This window comes from Pollachius pollachius (assembly GCF_949987615.1).
Source record: "Pollachius pollachius genome assembly, chromosome: 2".
In the NCBI taxonomy this organism is placed as follows: domain Eukaryota; kingdom Metazoa; phylum Chordata; class Actinopteri; order Gadiformes; family Gadidae; genus Pollachius; species Pollachius pollachius.
Genome location: NC_136935.1, coordinates 18422455 through 18440733, shown reverse-complemented (window position 1 = coordinate 18440733; position 18279 = coordinate 18422455). Strand labels below are relative to the sequence as shown.

Below are 18279 nucleotides of genomic sequence, written 5' to 3'. Positions count from 1 at the left end.
GCGTTTCAATTGTAGAGGATTAAAAAGGGTGTCTCTCCAAAGTGGGAATGCGCCCCACATGTACATGTCACGTCCCCAGCCTGTCAGGATGATTACGGCTCTTTTGCATTTACCCCGTTCTGCAAAGTTAATTAAAAATGAAACACGCTTTAAACAAAAGTGTGACTAGTTCAAATGAGAACACTTTAATCTAACGCTAATAGAGCAACCAAGCTCCGTGTCACCTTTCATCTAAAACTACGTTTCCAATTGGGTCACACAAACACACACACACACACACACACACACACACACACACACACACACACACACACACACACACACACACACACACACACACACACACACACACACACACAAGTCATCGGAGGAAAAAGACGTGTTAACGGATCTTTATTGTGTGAACATATGCAAGGATGGTCGTCTTAAGATACATTCAACGGTTCACTGTCATGTTGGGATAATAAAAACACATTCCTGCAAATGATTTGACTTCGGTATCAAGTCAAGTGCTGCTGTTAAAATAGGACATATCACATTTGACACTGCCCAAGTCAGGTGTCTTGAGAAAATATTAATTAATAGCAGTGAATACATTGTACCTGATCATTCCAGTATATTTTGTATTTATATATTTTAGGTTTTCAGACATTTTAACTCCAAAAAAGGGACCCTTTTCTTTATTATTATCAATAAAAGTGTAAAAATTTAACATTGTAGCCAATTTGTTCTCTTTAGATTATCGGGAAGGACATTTACATCCTTTTTTTTTTTTTCCAAAGTCGTAATAAACCATTTTCAAATTCAGAAACAAAATCAACGTGGTCATTGTAACTGACCCAAATACATATTTACATATCTCAGCTCCTTAACGTAGCCGACTAAAATCTCTCATCTAAAATAAGACATAAGAACTGTACATGATTCATAGGGTCGAGGTAAAGAGCGCGCGGTGCAGGCGGCGCGTGCGCACTGACTGAGTGAGGCCCGTTTACCGCCGTTCCAGACGCACGTCCTTCGCGAGAGCCAGAGCGCTGGTGGAGATCAAAAGATGTTTGGTTCAGACAGTGTTGTGAGAACAGTAGCGACGTCAGGTCATCCCAGAGGCGCTTTAAAACCCCACTCCTCCTCACCGGCAAACCACGCAGCTGCTCCTGATGAAGTTCACTCTTTTCACTTCATAGGGCCTCGCGGGAAGTTTTTTTTTTCTTTTTCTTTTTTAACAACCCTTTCTGATCGGGAGACGGCGTACCAATGGCCAAGGTTCCTGCTACTAGTTTGGTATATAATGGTTCATAATTCTTTTTTTTGTTCTTAAAAACAAAAACACTATAAGGGGGCATAAAAAAAAGTGGATCACAAGACCTGGAACCTCCAGGAGGCCTGGTCCTTGTAGTCCAAGCAGTCCGAGGCATTGAAGTTGAGCTTCCACGAGGAGGCGGCAGTCTGCTCTTTGTAATCCAGGCAGTCCGAGCCATTGAAGGCCAGCCCGGAGCCGCCGTAGGGCTGGTGGTGGGGGTGGTGGGGGTGGTGGTGGCCTGCCGCAGAGGCCTGCCCGATGTGGTGGTGGTGGTGGTGCGGGTGGCCCGGCATGGACGAGGCTGCCATGGGGCTGAGCTGGTGGGCGTGGTGGTGGTGGTGGGAGTGCATGGGGGCCAGGTAGGAGCCGCAGTCCACCCCGCTGAAGTAGGAGCCGGAGGGGGCGGGGTAGCCCTGGCCGTAGCCCGCCGTCTGGTTGTAGGCCATGGGGTAGGAGGAGGCGCCCGCCACCGAGGCCCCCGCCACCGACCGCTGCATGCATGAGGCGTTGGACACCGCCGGGCCCGGCTCGGGCAGCGGGGGCGCGCCCGCGGACGCCGCCCCGGCGGGGCCGTTGCCGGGGGAGATGGCCGGGCTCCAGATGGAGGAGACGGCGCCGATGGAGGCGGAGGAGGCGCCGCCGCCGAGCAGCCCTGCCGCCGCCGCCGCCGCCCCAGCGTGGTTGGCCGAGGAGGAGGAGGTGGAGGAGGAGGAGGACAGGGAGCCGGTGCTGGAGACCGGGGGCGGGGTGAACTGCCCGCTGCTCTCCGAGCCCGTGCTCTCACGGGCCGGGGACGACTTCTTCTTGGCAGGCCGGGCCTTGGCGCTGCTGCCGCTCTGCTGCTGCTGCCGGCACTTGGCCCGGCGGTTCTTGAACCACACCTAGGAGCACAACACACGCCCAGAGTGAGCCACCGGCACACACGCAACACACACAACACGCCCAGGGGCCAGGCCCTCGGAGGGGAAAGGGAGGCAGAGCGGCCATGTTGGAGGACACTATGGAGGGTTATAAAGGCTGCGGGTTCAGCTCTGCCCCGGCCTCTTCGGCCTGGGCCTGTCAGGGTCTAATGTCGGAACTGGTACAAGGCACGCTAGGATAACAGGCTATCAGCTTTCCCCGCTCAGCAGGGTAACTCTAGAGCCGCGCGGCGCCCAGCATTGTGTTTCACACGCAGCCTCAGACCGGGAGGTTGCTGGGGGAAGGCTGGCCTCGGTCCACCCCCCCCCCCCTACACCCAGCTCCACGAGGCACGTGGGATCGATGCGTTGCTACAGTACGGAGAGGCGGTAAAGTACAGCCCTCCAGGTCTATCCAACTCCCACCCTCTAGAACACTCTGCAGAGGATACCAACATGTGCTCATAGTCTGACCTGATCTGTACAAAAGGTGTGGGTGAGAAATATTGTACCAGAAGCCGAAAATCGTAACGCGCCACGTTGCCCAATTTCATCTTGGACTGATGAGTCTATAGCAAGTACAGATGTTGTTGTTTACCTGCACCCTGGACTCTGGCAGGTTGATCTTCAGTGCCACCTCCTCACGCATGAAGATATCCGGGTAGCGAGTTTTACCGAACAGGGACTCCAGGATGTCCAGCTGGGAGCGGGTGAAGGTGGTCCGCTCCCGGCGCTGCTTCCTGGGGGTCGCTGGAGAGGAGCATCAAAGACACTTGTTAATGAAGGAACACACACACTAATATTTCAAAGACTTTGTGACCATAGCCTAAATCCCTAACTAACAATTGAAGGTACTTGCCACCTATATGACACAGGTAATTCTAACACACACACACACACACACACACACACACACACACACACACACACACACACACACACACACACACACACACACACACACACACACACCAGCCTACCTGGGTATCCTACTGACGGGTGCAGCAGGTCCATGGCCGTGCCGCTCAGCCCCAGGCCGTTCATGCCGTAGGGGGGCTGTTTGAGGTATGACATCATGCTAGAGGCAGTCACGGGTCCCCCCAGATCTTGCCAATAGTTGGATTTCCCCCGATGTTGCAGCTTGACGGGAGAAGGGGCGATGCAGTTTACTGCACATCAACGAAAGAGAAATAAATATTAGATATACGTTGCTTCAGAGGAGAGGCGGAGATTAAAAAAAGGAAGGCCACTCAGTTGGTCATTTCGTTATGTTCAGGCGAAATAAAAAACGCGGACAATCTCCTTTGTTGTCTTAATTAAATGTGACTGCTCAAATAATCATGGATTGTGTTTTACACATCTCCAAGGATTTGCTAGATTGGAATGGATCAGGTTTTTTTTTACACCCTTGAGCATAATAACAGTTCACCTATCCACTTTACCGTTTACAAGCTTAATGTTAATTTTTAAATACTATTCAAATGTTCATGTATTTTACACTATTTCAACGACATTTTAAATAGGTAGCCTATAATATATAATAATATATATGATATACAAGTTGAAGGAGCAGCGACAAATAGGAAATGAAAAATAAATGTTCTCTATTACTTGGTTATAACAGGCATAGATTAACACGAACAAAGTTAATAATATTAATAATATGGAGACATGTAGTTATCCCCAATAGCCCCAACATGACTGCTGAGGACCACCGACATGACCTTATAATGTGAAGGCCATTTATTATTTATTATTATTAAGCCCAGAAAGAGTCGGGCCTTTAAAAAAAAATTGCAGGCATGTACACTCTGAGATAATGTGTTTCAGTCTGGAAATTAGAAAAAAAAACACCCCTTTACAATTCATATTTGAACGTAAAAATAAAACCCTATTTGCATGTAAACAGTAATGTGTTATGGTAGATTAAATTCCATGTAACCGCACATAATTCGTTTCTTGGTCAATTCAAAATTATGAACTGACAAAAACTCAAAGTGGCTTCAGAAGTTATTAAAACGAATCCGTTTATTTCCCTTTTCAGGGGTCACTTTGCAGTTTGAGTCTTTCATAAATCAACGTCCACAATAAGTCCTGTAGCCCATCGTTCAGGGCAGCCAGGATCTTACCCACAACCTTACTAATAATAGGCCTTACAGCGGCAAAAACAGGCCATTACTAAACCTTTAATTATACTTCAATATGCAATCAATATCCACTTAATTAGGCATATACGTTTTGTTGAATAAAGTAGGGAGAAGCCCACTGAATTTAATTATTTCGTTTACATTTGTATTTCTAAGAAAAATAAATAGCACAACATTTATCATGAATTCCATATTTATCCTCTGACCCGATGAGGACCAAATCTAACTTCACTGATCAATAAGGCCGTATGGGTGGAGGGGCTCGAGCCGCCGCGGTCTGCGGGACATCTCTCTAACTTGGTGTTCAGTATCGCATGAGCGACGTGGAAAAGGAGACTTCTTCTTGCAAATGAACTCAATTATAATGAGATGAAACCTCCGGGGAGAGCCGCTTCACAAGGTCCTTATCAGCCAAACAAATTAACTAAAACCCAAACTCGCCTCTTCAATTATCTCCTCTAAGTGCTCGAGACTTTAGAATGGCAAGTCGCCCTCCAAGGAAACACATACATGCATGACTGGATTGGAATAATATAAAATAAGAAAAATAGGCTCAGGGTATCTGTATTAGTCACCTGCATTTAACTCATTTTGCTTGTTGGTAATCGTCGTGACCATTAATAGACCCTTCTGATAATGTCACAGGAATATTAGGGATGAATGGAAACACATACACACATTGATTATTAAATTAGGCAACTTTCCAACTCCCTTTGCAGCGACCCTGTCCCATTTCCACTGGTTATTGTCACCCCGCAGCTCGCTCTCTCCACTGAACACAGAACCAGATATAAGAGTCCTTGTTATGTTGACATCTCTGACGAAGTGGCCTACCTTTGGGGGATCCTTCCCTTGTCCGAGGCGTCCGTCCGGGAGCCTTGCAGGAGGCCAGCAGCAGCAGAGTAAATATCCAGAAGTAGAGGAAGTACGGAAGGGAAGCCCGTCGACTCACTTGAAAACAAATACAGCAGATCGCCGAGGAACATGAAGACCAGACTGAGCCAAACTGATCACCGACACGTGCATCCACGTCCTCCTGTGTCGTGGTGCCAAATGTTTCCGGGATTTCCGACCAAATAAAACAAACTAATTTGCCCGGGCTGGTGGTTGTGTGTGTGTGTCACTGTGTTAAGGGGCTAGTGTAGACGGTGGGGATTGATCACCTTCTCACTTCCCCACCCCTCTATGAGCATAGGGCACCTGCCGTTCCGCCCGCTCCGAGCCAATCAGGGACCACTTGTGTAATGACAGGCAGAAGTGACAGCCAATCGGCGCAGGGGAACAGGCTGGTAAGCCCCTCCCCCGTCGGTCCGGACTGATCTGAGCAAGATGGAAATCCTCCATGGGCCCAAAGCGCCTCCACACAGCGTATGAGCTGTGTTTCTGTATTCCTATTTAAGGCATTTAAAAGTCCGTGAAGTGGAGAAAGTGGATGAAATAGCAGCAAAGATCAACCCAAACAACCTGATAGTTACATAGTGGATCTTAAACTAAAGATATGGGCTCTTAATGAAAACGTATGTTCTGTTGAAGTGGCACCACAACAACATATCAAATCATCCTGTCGGCCCAGCAGAAAATAATAGATTAAGTAAAGTTAGTATAAAGCAGAGTTAGTGCGAGCCTAGTATATGTTTTTTCCCAACAACAATTAGAATGTAGGCTAGGCTAATTACTTAAATTAGAATAAATTAGTAATTAGAAAGTATACGTCATTACTTCGAAATAAAATAATTACATATTTAACGTAGCAAATAGGCATATTTTTACATTTTCGATCCAAAATGACGGATATGTAACCCAAGAGTAAATGATGAAGGTAATTATAGATGTGAGGAGAAGCTTTAGTTGAGTTGTTTGAGAACAACAGCAGTAGTAAACCACTGCTTTCTGGATGTCTTGAAACGCTGAGGAAATAATAGATAGCGTGGGACTATTTCTTTTTAAAAATAAAATAACCAATTTTATAATATACAGACTATCAGAAAAATAATTAAACCAAATATGGGAGAAGTAGATGTAACTATTTTAAATTGTATTGTTAACCCGGGCTAATGCATATGAATGAGATGAAATCCCCACTTAGAAAGACATTTGAGGATGGTTTACGCAAAGTTTAACAGGGACCGACCTCGGACACACTGAGGGAACGGGGAGAATAATCCACCAGAATCTCCACGAGAAAATGAAAAATGAAATCAAGGACTCAAAGAGAACTGCGATCACTGAATCAAAGAGCGTTTTATGCTCAAACCAATGTGTCTACATCCTCTGAGGCCGAGACTACAGCCTCTGAGGCCGAGCTGTGGGAGCAGCCTGGGGAGGCGGCGGTGGTCCCTCTCGTTGGAGCGGGGGGTCGCGGAGATGTTCTCAGGACACCACGAGGCCTCAAAATCAACTCTTCTAATTGCGGCCCGAGCTGAAAGCGAGCTAATGTTCAAAGAGAGAGACCGCCACAGGAACGAAATTACATTTCTTACTCATGTGGGTTCGTCCAATCAGAGGGGAGGCTTTGCTTGTCCTATACAACTTTAAAGTCATCGACGAGAGCACTTTGAGAGACAATCTAGGCGCCGCCGTAAGCCCTCAATGGTCGGCAGACCAAAAGGACCCGGGTTATTTTAGTTGTGTGAAGGCAGTGGTGCTGGGGAGCGGGGGGGGCCCAGCTTTCTCCAGTCTCTAATCAGCCAGAGGGCCCCGGGGCCCAACTTAAGGCCAAACTATGAACGAAATTCCATCAGCCAGCCTCTCACCCACCGCCCTCACCAGGAACACCGAGCCTGGTTAAGTTATGCACCACATTCAACACACGCACACACACACACACACACACACACACACACACACACACACACACACACACACACACACACACACACACACACACACACACACACACACACACACGATGACACAACAACAACACAAAGCCACACGTTATTCTGTTCTGTCCCCCAGAATTATTTTTGCTTTTCCTGATGTAAGACCCCGAGATAAATCCTGAACAAGTATCAAGTTATCAAGTTGCACCAACCTTTTGTAATAAGAGTATTTTGTCTAATCCCAAATTGCAGTCGGTTTTTCTTAATGCTGAGCTGGTAAAGCCTGGGATTAGGGAGCAGGAGAGGAGGGGGAAAGGTTCCTTTAGCCGGCAGGATTGCAGTGGCGGCTCCGCGGATGTTGTCGGTGCTTATTAAAACGTCGATGCATAAAATAGGATATTGTAAAGAGCCGGGAGAGAGGGACGTGGAGAGGGTTCATTTGGTACCGTTTGGGGCGCAGGGAAGACGTCCGGCCGCGGACCAGGGCTCCGCACCTGCGAGGGAGGCCGGAGACATCAAAGTGCTCCAGACACAATGCTCAGGAGATAATCCATCCTCTGGCCCGAGGACTGTCGTCACCACGAGGCTGGAGAACCCAAGCCCCGGGTTTCAGTGCGCCTTTCAGACCGCTGGTACACACTGTAATATAGCTCACATCTCATCTGCAACACAGCACTTCCACAGGAGCATCACACGAGCTGCTCTGACATGTGACAGAGGTAAGAAACATTGGATTCTTTATTCATTTTATTTGTATAAAATGTAATGTTAATTGTCTGTCATGACACGGATGGGGTGCCTCGGTTGGATTATTCAGGCCTCGCAGACACTATGTTATTATAGAAACAATAGTGCATGGAGAAATAAATTATTCTGCTTTCTTTTTGGTATTTCTTGTCAATTTAAACGGTAGGCTACATAAACTACAAAATAAAATAGAATCTGAAAATTAAAAAATATTTAGCCTGTCTTCATTAATATACAATTTGACAAGAGAAAAAAGTAATGCAATTCGTCTTCAATGTGTCAATTTAAATGAATCTCAAAGAGATAAGTAGCGAGATAATTTGCTCTATGATGTTTCTGGCGGTCATGGTCTGTTCAGATGTCCAGCAGCAGGCTGCATATCATTATTATTATCATCATTATTATTATTATCACCATTATTATTATCATCATTATTATTATCATTATTATTATTATTATTATCATTATCGGTGCCTTTTGAAGGCGCTCGCTGGTTTCTCGTGGCAGTAAACAGACGCTGTAAATTATATATATATATATATATATATATATATATATATATATATATATATATATATATACACCAGTATATATTATACTGGTGTATAATGTGGGGTGAGCTCCATTACGCGCCGCTTTATCCATCCGATTACAGCCCCCCGTGATAACTGCAGTATAATACAAATAAAACAAAGCGCCTTAGGGGACGGATGTACAGTGAGCGCCAAGCCGAGTTGTGACCAGAAACTATTAACAAGGCAGGCAGGACGTCTGCTGTCACAAGCCATCCTCCTCACTGAGCCGAGGGAAGCGGGTCCACCCGATCCTCCCCGGTCCTCTTGGCTTAGCCCGGCGGAGGACCGGCCGAGAAGGCACTGCTTTAAGGGCTACAAAGTGATTTATTTAATCTCTATCCGAGGAGCGGGGTCTACCCGGACGTTGAACGTAACGCTCAGTCTAATTCACAACTAGGCGCTACCCACCCGGGAGTCAGAGAGAAGTGGAGAATAAGAAGTTAATAATAATAATAATAAAGCGCGTTTCTTAAGAGCGGTGCAGCCTGAGACGCACCGGACAGCCGGCTGCTTTTTAATCACTTTACAGCTTTTGTTGTTTGAAATTAAGCAACCGAGAACACTTAGTTGCTCTTCTGGGATGTTTATGTACAACCAAAATAAATAATAAATGAAAAGCGACACACTGTCTTTATATTTAGGCCTATATTCAAAAATATTCAGTGAAATATTTCGCAATAAATTAAGAAGGCACGGAAATGATTGTCGCAATGTTGCCTTATTTTAGGTTGAATAACAAAACGTGCCAAAAACAAAAAAAAAATCCTTTATAATGGAAACATTTAATTGTGTGCAAAGGGAAAAGACAACAGGCGATTGGAACTTAAAGCAGCAAAGACAATATAAATGAATGGAGTATGAAATCATCTTTATTGAAGACTTGGGTTATGACAGAATAAATAAACAGATCATGTTTACAAATGAAGACAGCCAAATGTGGAACTAAAAGATATCGCACGTGAAAGCATTGTTTTCCCCCCACTATACAATAAATACAAAGATGTTGAGTGTGCATGATTATAACGGTACTTTACAAGCAGCTCTCACGAAATACCGCAATAAATATTTTTTATTTTACTTTCGGCCGCGTGATTCCAGAAGAAAAAAAAAATTTTTTTTGGAAGTTCCTTGCCAAAGCTGTGATAAAATAATACAAGGTTAAAAGCACTTTGCTCTCCCGTCCACTATCACCAGGATCCAGCTCCAAATTGGTTGGTAAACGCTTTTGAGTAAATAAGGGGAAGTTGGGATTTATGAAGGATAACGTGTTACCCTTCAAGACATTTTACAACAAAGTAAAAACTTTGTGAATAGAAGTAATTAAAAGTTACACAGTCAAGTAATGAATGTAAATTAAAGATACCGTTATAACATTCGTTTTTTTAACACTTCCCCCAACTGAGATGTCAGAAAAAAACGTTTGTTGTACCTCGAAATAACACATCTCTTTAACGGTAACACATTTAAAAAATGATTCAAAACACATTGTGCATTTCCATGACACAGCTCAGGGTTGGGTTCAAACATTATAAGATGCAACATATACTTGTCAGTCGAGTCTCATTGGAGCCGTCCATGCTACGCTTTACCTCTGGTGTGCAATTACGCAGCACACGTACCTTTTGTGGTTAAGAGAATAATAAGTACAGTCAAATAAAAAGGCAGTATATAATCAGGAGAGTTTTGTTCAGTATAAACCGGGCAAAAGGCCTTGAGACCAAAAACAACAACCAGGTCAGGGTTGAAGAAGCAGGGTAAAAACCTCTGGGAGAGCCACTCCATCCACAATCATCATAATATTAATAATAATACATTATCATATGGGCTACATTTGTCTGTTGTCGATCACTGGAGGACACACTTCTCCTCCTTCTTGGTCATCTTGCCTTTGTTCTGTTCCAGAATCCTCTCCAGGTGCTCATCGTCCTCCGCCCTGTAGGACAGGGGGGGGCAAAGGTCACAAGGTCAGAGTGGGGTGCAGGTGGTAGGATGGGCATGGGGCATGGGGGGTGTCCGCTACGCAGCTAGAGCACCGCGGCAACCGGCACCACTGCGCCCACCTGTGGAGCGGCCTAGCAGTGGGCGGGTGGGTGGGTGTTGACCTCTGACCCGGCCCAGAGCCGGCCCCCATTGGCAGAGAGAGCTGCCAACGTGGGCCAGGTCCCGCACAGACTCCGCCCATGCAGGTGTGCCCGCACTCAGATGTGCGCTGGAGCGATGGCCGTCGGTGCAGGGCGTGAGAGCCACTGAGCCATCAGCTGAAGGGCCTAGCTAACAGCTAGCCCAAGGCTATCAAAAGAGTACTTTTAGACCTACTAGAGCAATCTTTAGCTAGCCTTTCATTTTAGTAAGTTTAAAATGTGTTAGGCTAAATGGTCAACTGTGAGAATCATGACTTCTATGAAGCATAATGAATGACTATTCAATGTGACCTTCCTTTACTGGGGTCTCATGGCCTTTTGGGAGCACTGGTCTGTCTGTCTGTCTGTTGGTGTGGAGGTGGTGTGAAGGTGGTGTATTTCTGCCTGTCTGTGTATTGGTGTGGAGGTGGGGCAGGGGTTCACTCACTGTTTCTCCTGTGCATCCAGGTCTCTGACCAGAGCGTCTCGCTTGTTCACCAGTATCACCAGTTCATCCAGTAGCAGCTGCTCGCGTCTCTTCTGGGCCTCTGTCTTCTGCCAGTCTGTAGCCATCAAACAAACGGGGAGGAAAACGGTCAACAGGGGAGGAGCTGTGGACCCCCGTGATGGACTGTGGCTCATGGCTCATCTTCAAGGACCTGGAATTACCTTGAATTGCCTTGATTGATCAATCAAAGTGGAAAACAAGCACACTTTTCTCCCAGAGTATGACCTAGGTCAAGGTTTCTTTGGAAACAAATGTAATCCCATGAAACTGGTGAGAAGTACAGAGATGATGGATGTTTATCTGACTCAAGGTGTCAAGTGAGAGGGAAGTAGACGGCTGCAGGACGCTGAACACAAGCAGCAAATTGTCTATGCACACTTTAAGACACTGACTTTTGGTAACCAATCGGGATCCTCCTAAAGTACATACAGACACAGACAGAGACACACACACACACTCACACAGATACTCCTTTGGAACTTTGCGTTGCGATTGTGCATTTGTTCACGCCCTGGTTGGAGACTGAGCAGGACTCTGGTTAGTGGCCGGTTTCAAGGCTCACGGAGCCCTTTATCACAGAGGAGCTACCTCTCCGAGCACTACCGACCAGGCTTCCCAAACAAGAGGCAGGTTGTCACCACAGGAGGACATAAGTGGTCACACGCTTCGGCAGGTGCCCCAAAGAGCTTCAGATCACTCAATGCTTGGTCGCCTCCTCAAACGCAGACCGGAGACAGGCCCGGGCCTGGGAACTGGCCCCTGCCTGGGGCAAAGGTCAGCCCCTAATTAACTGCCTTGAGTGGCCAGGCATGGCCAGGTAGAGCTCCACTCTGGACAAATCGGGTTGGGACAAGCTTCCTCTGGAACAGTGAGCTATGAAAGTGAAAACATTTAAACATGTGTTTCTTGTCTACTCTTGTGTTCTTATAATGTAAAGTGTGCAATCAGATCTACCATTAAAGCTGCTGGAGGTAAAAATTGAGATTTGAACAGAAAAGAGCAGAAGAAGAGACCAAGATTTTGAAACCAAGATCCCCGAAACCTCTCCTCCCTACGTTGCTTCGCCATTGATAAGTGTTGCATGTCACACACCTGTGAATGACAGTATGGACTCACCTTACCCACCAGGGAGGAGACGTCACATCCCAACATCACAGCACATCTCACTCACTAACAGCTAATTGATGCAGCTTTTCAAACAGATGACACTTAAACAATGGCTGCAAAGGCACATTTATATCATTAGTGCTCATATCATAATACCCTCTGGTTTCTTCTCAGGGTGTCATGTATTTGTAGCTCCGCAGCAAATTGCTCCAGAGAGCACACTGGACGAGACCCCACATCAGTTAGCTTCATATTCAGCATTAATTTCGAGTTTTGCCGCCAAATGTCATACATGAAATGAAATTCCAACACGAAACCTTACTGAGTTTGCGCATGTGGCGAGCCTTGGGTCTCCTCCATTGGTGCTGTCCATCTACGTTCATCTACCAGTTAGCTGACCACTGAGTGCAGACTATGACCAGCCCTGCCAGAGTCCCTTTGATGCGAAGCGGCTCCTAGGATCCCAACTGCCCTAGAGGGGGGAGTGGTCCCACCTGAGAGCCACTCTGCGTCACCAGAGCCTAATGCCCTGATTAACAAACACACAGCCTAATGGCTAGGGCTACATGGATGGGCTGTGGCGTGTTCCAGTTCCTCAGGTGGAGGGGGGCCCAGAGGGAGCAGGTGGGCCCCGGCCCCCCCAGCTGAGCCACTGTTGGTTCAAACATCTGTCGTCCAACATTACATTTACACATATAGGATGCTTTCAGGCTCAGTGAGGACATCCCTCTCTGCTCCATCTACTTACTAAAATATATATATTAATAGTATATAAAGACCCATCTGCTAAAGTGACCAACATCATGGAGGAGGGAGTCAGATTAAAACCCCAAGCAGGGGGCAAACAGAAGAAACAACTGACAAAGATGTGATAAATACTATTTAAGGTTCTGTAGATTGGAATCATAGTGTTGAGGAACATCAGAATTACATTTCTATGAACTCAAACTTCCTGGTCATATTTAAAGCTCGGGAGATACAGAGAGAAAGATAGAGGGAAAGACACAGGGAGAAACAGAGAGAGAGTGAGAGTGGGAGAGAGAGAAAGATAGAAGGAAAGAAACAGAGAGAGAGAGAGAGAGAGAGAGAGGGAGAGAGAGAGAGAGAGAGCGTGGCAGAGAGGGGTTTCATTGTCCCTGTGAGGATTCAAATGTGGCCGAGCGGCGTTTGACTTCTGTGGCTTGTAGGGAGCGTTTAACTTCAACCCTCTATCAATATTTAACCGCCTATTGATTCCCACAGAAAAAAGAAAGCTGTAAAATGTCACCCCCCCAAAAAATAAAGCATGGCTTTATTAAAAATAAATATCCCCCCCTCCCCTCTGCTTGTTGGGTCAAGTTGTGCTTTGCTCTGTGTTGTGTGTGTGTGGGAGTGAGAGGCTGGGTTTGTGTGTCATGCTGTGCTCAGTGTGTTTGTCCTGAAAGCTCTTTTTTCATTGGTCCTGGTCATCCCTTTGAAGTCGACCACAGAGCGAAATGAACACAGTCCCAATATTTGGCTCTTCCTCCTTGGTGCTTTCATTCCTTATTTCTCCTCTAATTTCTCCCCTTTCATTCCCTCCCCTTCCCTCTCTCTCTGGGAAATCCTTCTTAATCGTGGCCCTTTGAAGACAGACTAATACTTCAAATATGCCAAAAATGTAGAGAGCTCTAATGTTTACCGTTTAATAAAAAAAAACAATTAGCAAAGGGAAGAAAAGGAATTTGAGTGGAAAGAGTAGTATACTAACTGGTCCATAGAAGTCACTAGTTCTAGGTCAGTACTCAAGTTGATCGCTATACTAGAATATCCTTCTTAAATCCATCTCAAGAGTCCACAAGAAACGGATCAACAGCTTTTAAGACAAAAGAACGTACCAAACAGAACCAAGTAAAATACAATAATCACTGAAAAAGTATTGCTCCTTGAGAACATCGAGGGCAGAAAGCTAAGGTCAGGTGGTTGGCAGTTAAGGGGGGGGGTTGTTAGCAGCACAGAATTGGGGTAAAGTACTGCTGTCAGTCAGAGGTAGCCGAGTCCCGCCCCCCTCATTAGGAAGGTAAACAATAATGGAGACCGAACAGAGATGGGAGCAAAGCACTCTGGGTAACAAGAAACCCAGGGGGAAAAAAAACACAACACACACCACCGCCCACCATATAAAGAGGGAGGGCAGCAAATCAGGAAGAGAACGAGAGACAGAGGGCGAGAGAGAAAAAAAGAGACAGCGATGGAAAGAGAGAGAGAGAGAGATACTGAGAGGGATAGAGAGAAGAGACATGAAAGACAGAAATAGAGGAAGAGCGGACGGGAGACAGAGAGAGTCACTTATAGAGTGATTGAGGGTGAGAAAAAAGGCAGAGTGCAATTCTTGTGGATTAAGAACCAACCCCCCACCCCCTTCTGATGGGGGCGTGTCACGTTGAGACTCACATGGTCGCTGCTTATTCAGACAGCCCTGGCAGAATGGTAACCATGTGAGTATGCACAAGCCACACAGGAATGTGACGGTTCAAATACGCCCCCCCCCACACACTGCACACAAGCCTAAATGTATTCAAGTGTGCAAACTGCTCCCATACCCTTCTTAAAGGGAGAGAGAGAGAGAAAGAGAGAGAGAGAGAGAGAGAGAGAGAGAGAGATGGACACAAGATAGCGGGAGGACAGACACAGAAAGATTGTGTGCAGTGCTGCCCCAAATTCAACCACATTCTGCTCTCACACACACACACACACACACACACACACACACACACACAGATTGAATGGCTCATATCAGAGTTTATCGAGAGTAGTTCAAAGCAGGTACTAAAACAATTGAGGACTTTCCTGTCTCTCTCTCAGCCTCTGTGAGGCTCTCCCTCTCGTCTGTGTGTGTCCCTCCCTCTCTAGTTCTACATGTCTGTTTGTATGTCTCTCTCCCCTCTTCATCTCTATATTGTCTCTTGACGGTGGAAGGGTCTGCCGTGTGTTTTGGCCAGGGGCCAAATGGCATCAGGAGACAAAGGGGGTGCGGTAGGAGGGAGCGCACCGGGGCCAAGATGGCTTAAAACACCAAGCTCTGTGTCATTCATAGAAATAACAATAACAAAAAAAACAGCCCCTTAACCGATGCTTCTTGTTCATCATCCTGATTTCCCATAACATAACCAGACCGTTTCTGTCACTGACATCAATGTAAAGAAAAAACAAAGTCATGAGCTGTAAGTTCATTTATACGGCAATATGTATGACATGAGACGTTTTCTAAGCGGTTACGCTCCGTAACAGAATGTGTCTGTGTATTTACTCACAGCCATTCTACTGTGTTACAACGCTCAGCCAACAGCAAGTTGTACTTTATTCAAATACATATATATCATACAGAAAATTAAAAGCATGTGCCATGAAGGCAGAGTCAAATTTTATTCTTGCCAAACCTCTAAACGTATAGAAACATCCAAAATCATTATGTTCTCTGTTTAAAACCTAAACCCTTCAATTCCCTAGAGGGGGTTCCTTGGGACAGGTTGTACTCCTGAGAGTGCTGTGTGTTGCCCTGAAAGAGTTGACATCATGAAGCGAGGCCCATGTGATAGGCGGTGTACCTTATCAATCAGGGTCTGGAGCACACTGGCCTGACGCGCCACAAAGCCCAGATAGATTTACACATGTGAGGGGGTGGGGAGTGTGAGGGGCTAAGCCTCTGCATAGGATTACATATTGATTTTAAAAATATAAAAAAAGCTTATCAAATCAAACGGTAGCAGGGGGCCCGGGCTGTGCATAAATCCTGTTTAGACAACGAGAGGGCGTCCCCTTTCAAATCCTTGTATGTACCACAAGCAACGGCTTTTGTACACAGACGCACGCACCCATACCCATACAGGCACAAACACACATGAGCTGGTTTCAAGGTACAGTATGGGCCGTCATAATAAGTTGTGTCTAAGCGTGTAGTTGTGTTGAGTTTGAGGCGTAGGGTGCATTATGCGTGTTTGTAAGTGGGCGTGGGACTGGCTAGGAAGATGAAGAAGCCATCTTGGATCAGGTAAGCAGTGTTAAGACGTTTTTACAACTCTGCAAGCGCACATGCATACAAATACAGACACAGTATAAAAAAGTAAAAACATTTCCTTCTCAAGAAGCAGGAATATCAGGTATCTCTGGAGGAAAGAGGATATGGCACAGCTTTTAAGTTTGGTCCTCTTTTCTACTTCAAAGAAAAAGCTAAATTGTCTGTTTCTTTTGTATCCTGTGCCAAGTATGAGCCAATAAACACAATAACACAATATTTAAAAAAAAAACATATCAAAAGGCACTAATCAATACCAAACTTTCCAACATAAAATACTGGGGTTATGTTAATAAGCTGTTATAATAATTATATCATTCAGGTACCGGGACATACCTTGTGTAGAGTTTTTTTGTGGTTCCTTTTCATCACACCACAAAGAACCATAACTCAAAACCTCCAATCCACCCAGCGATGGATGTAGAATATACAATCCAGGCAAAACAAAGTGCTTTAAATGTGTATGAGGCTTGAAAGAGATGAATGCTTCGGCACTCGGTGCTCAAAAACAAAGCATCACTGAAAGGATCATCACTAACAAATATTCAGTTCCCTTCTTGTTTAGGAGAAGACTATATCAGAGAGACAGGGGGATTGACAGACCACACAGACACAGACACACGCACACACACGAACACGCACACACACACACACACACACCCAGACACACACAAAAACACACACACACACACACACACACCCCCCCTCCCTACCGGACCGCTTCCTCCCCCTTGCTAATTACAATTGATTTATCAGGGAGCAGGTAGCTTATCAGCCGCCTGGCCAAATGACCATGGGTGTCTCTGAGCGCCACCGCTAGGTTTTAGGGGAGTGTGCGTGGTTCAATGTCGAACGGCAAAATCAATTAGCATTGATTGGCTAAAGGTTCATTTTCCCATAGCGGAGACGGTGGAGAAAGGGATTTCAGTCCATTGGCTCACCCCGACAACTTTGATGCAGCACAATGGCTGCGTTCTCAGCTGCCGCACAGCCTGGAGAGAGAACAAAACTCCAATAATAGAACTTCTTTATCCCCCCACCCACTGCCTCTCACTTAGCCTGGCCGCGGCTAGGTTTCAAATCAGCCATTGACTATTCAGGCCTAGCCAGGAGACAGATAGCATTGATCACGTATCACAGGCAGAAACCCCTCCTAAGCAGTCATCAGGAGAACGTGGATGAATTCATAGACCGTCCTGCTGCTACGGGAAGCAGAAGGGAGAGCATACTATAGGGGGTCACAGGACCAGTCCTCGCTTTAAAAGGACAACACAGTCGAAGGAAAGCCACTGGGCGCACGCCATCGGGAACGCTTGCACAGATTGAGCCAGCAGCGGCCACACTCTCACCTTCAATGGCCAGCATGGCCCTCAGCTCTCTGTTGAGCAGCTCAAAGCGTCGCTCCAGATCGTGCTCCTTCTCCCTGAAACGCAGAAAGGTAAACCGGGTTACAATGGGCTCCTCCTACAGACTCCGACAGTAGCCAGGGATAATCACGGGGAGCCCCTCCGTTTGATTTCATTTACCGAGCAAAGACACTGAGGCATACAATAGATCCTCCGCTCATCAGAAACATCACATCGGATGGATCCTTTCAGGGGCCTTTGGCCCCGAGCGTTAATGGCTGCGAGGTTCATCAATATGCGGACGACTTGATAGTCAAGCACGTTAATGGTGTCCAAAGGCGTCTGAATGGGGGAGCCTGGATATACAGTCTGTTCTCTGGCCAGTCCATTATTCAACCATACAGTCACAGAGTCAGTCGAAGGAGGATTCCGGGAGGAAACAGAAACAAGGTTCATCAATATGTTAATGACTTAATCATTAAACACTTAACAGGCGGCGCAATAAACATTGATTCAGCCACTGGGCCTGCTGGAGTTTCACATTAATCTACTACACATAACTGACACACACGCAGAGATATCCACACCATTAGTACACACAACGACTAGTTGGATGTGCGAATGGCTTGACATAGGCAGGTGAGTGTGTGTGTGTGTGTGTTTGTGTTGCGAATG

The 18279-nt window shown here is 46.1% G+C and overlaps 2 protein-coding genes across 3 annotated transcripts in view; both read right to left on the bottom strand.

The window, feature by feature from the left end:
* Positions 1 to 1356: 1356 nt before the first annotated feature.
* On the bottom strand, positions 1357 to 3307 carry otx1 (orthodenticle homeobox 1; the record flags this gene model as incomplete). Its single annotated transcript, XM_079758674.1, has 3 exons — positions 3180 to 3307; positions 2798 to 2949; positions 1357 to 2181 (listed from the first exon to the last, which is right to left on the bottom strand). Exons 1-3 carry the CDS (start codon positions 3274 to 3276, stop codon positions 1357 to 1359), a joined length of 1074 nt encoding a protein of 357 aa, XP_079614800.1. The 5' UTR covers positions 3277 to 3307.
* Positions 3308 to 9425: 6118 nt separating this feature from the next.
* ehbp1 (EH domain binding protein 1) overlaps positions 9426 to 18279 on the bottom strand; it is a 131376-nt gene continuing 122522 nt past the window's right edge. For both annotated transcript variants that reach the window (XM_079758726.1, XM_079758727.1), the window contains 3 exons: positions 17608 to 17681; positions 11059 to 11173; positions 9426 to 10423 (listed from right to left, as the gene is read on the bottom strand). In XM_079758726.1, coding sequence (XP_079614852.1) covers positions 10336 to 10423; positions 11059 to 11173; positions 17608 to 17681 — 277 coding nt within the window. In that variant the 3' untranslated portion in view covers positions 9426 to 10335. The remainder of the gene's footprint in view (positions 10424 to 11058; positions 11174 to 17607; positions 17682 to 18279) is intronic.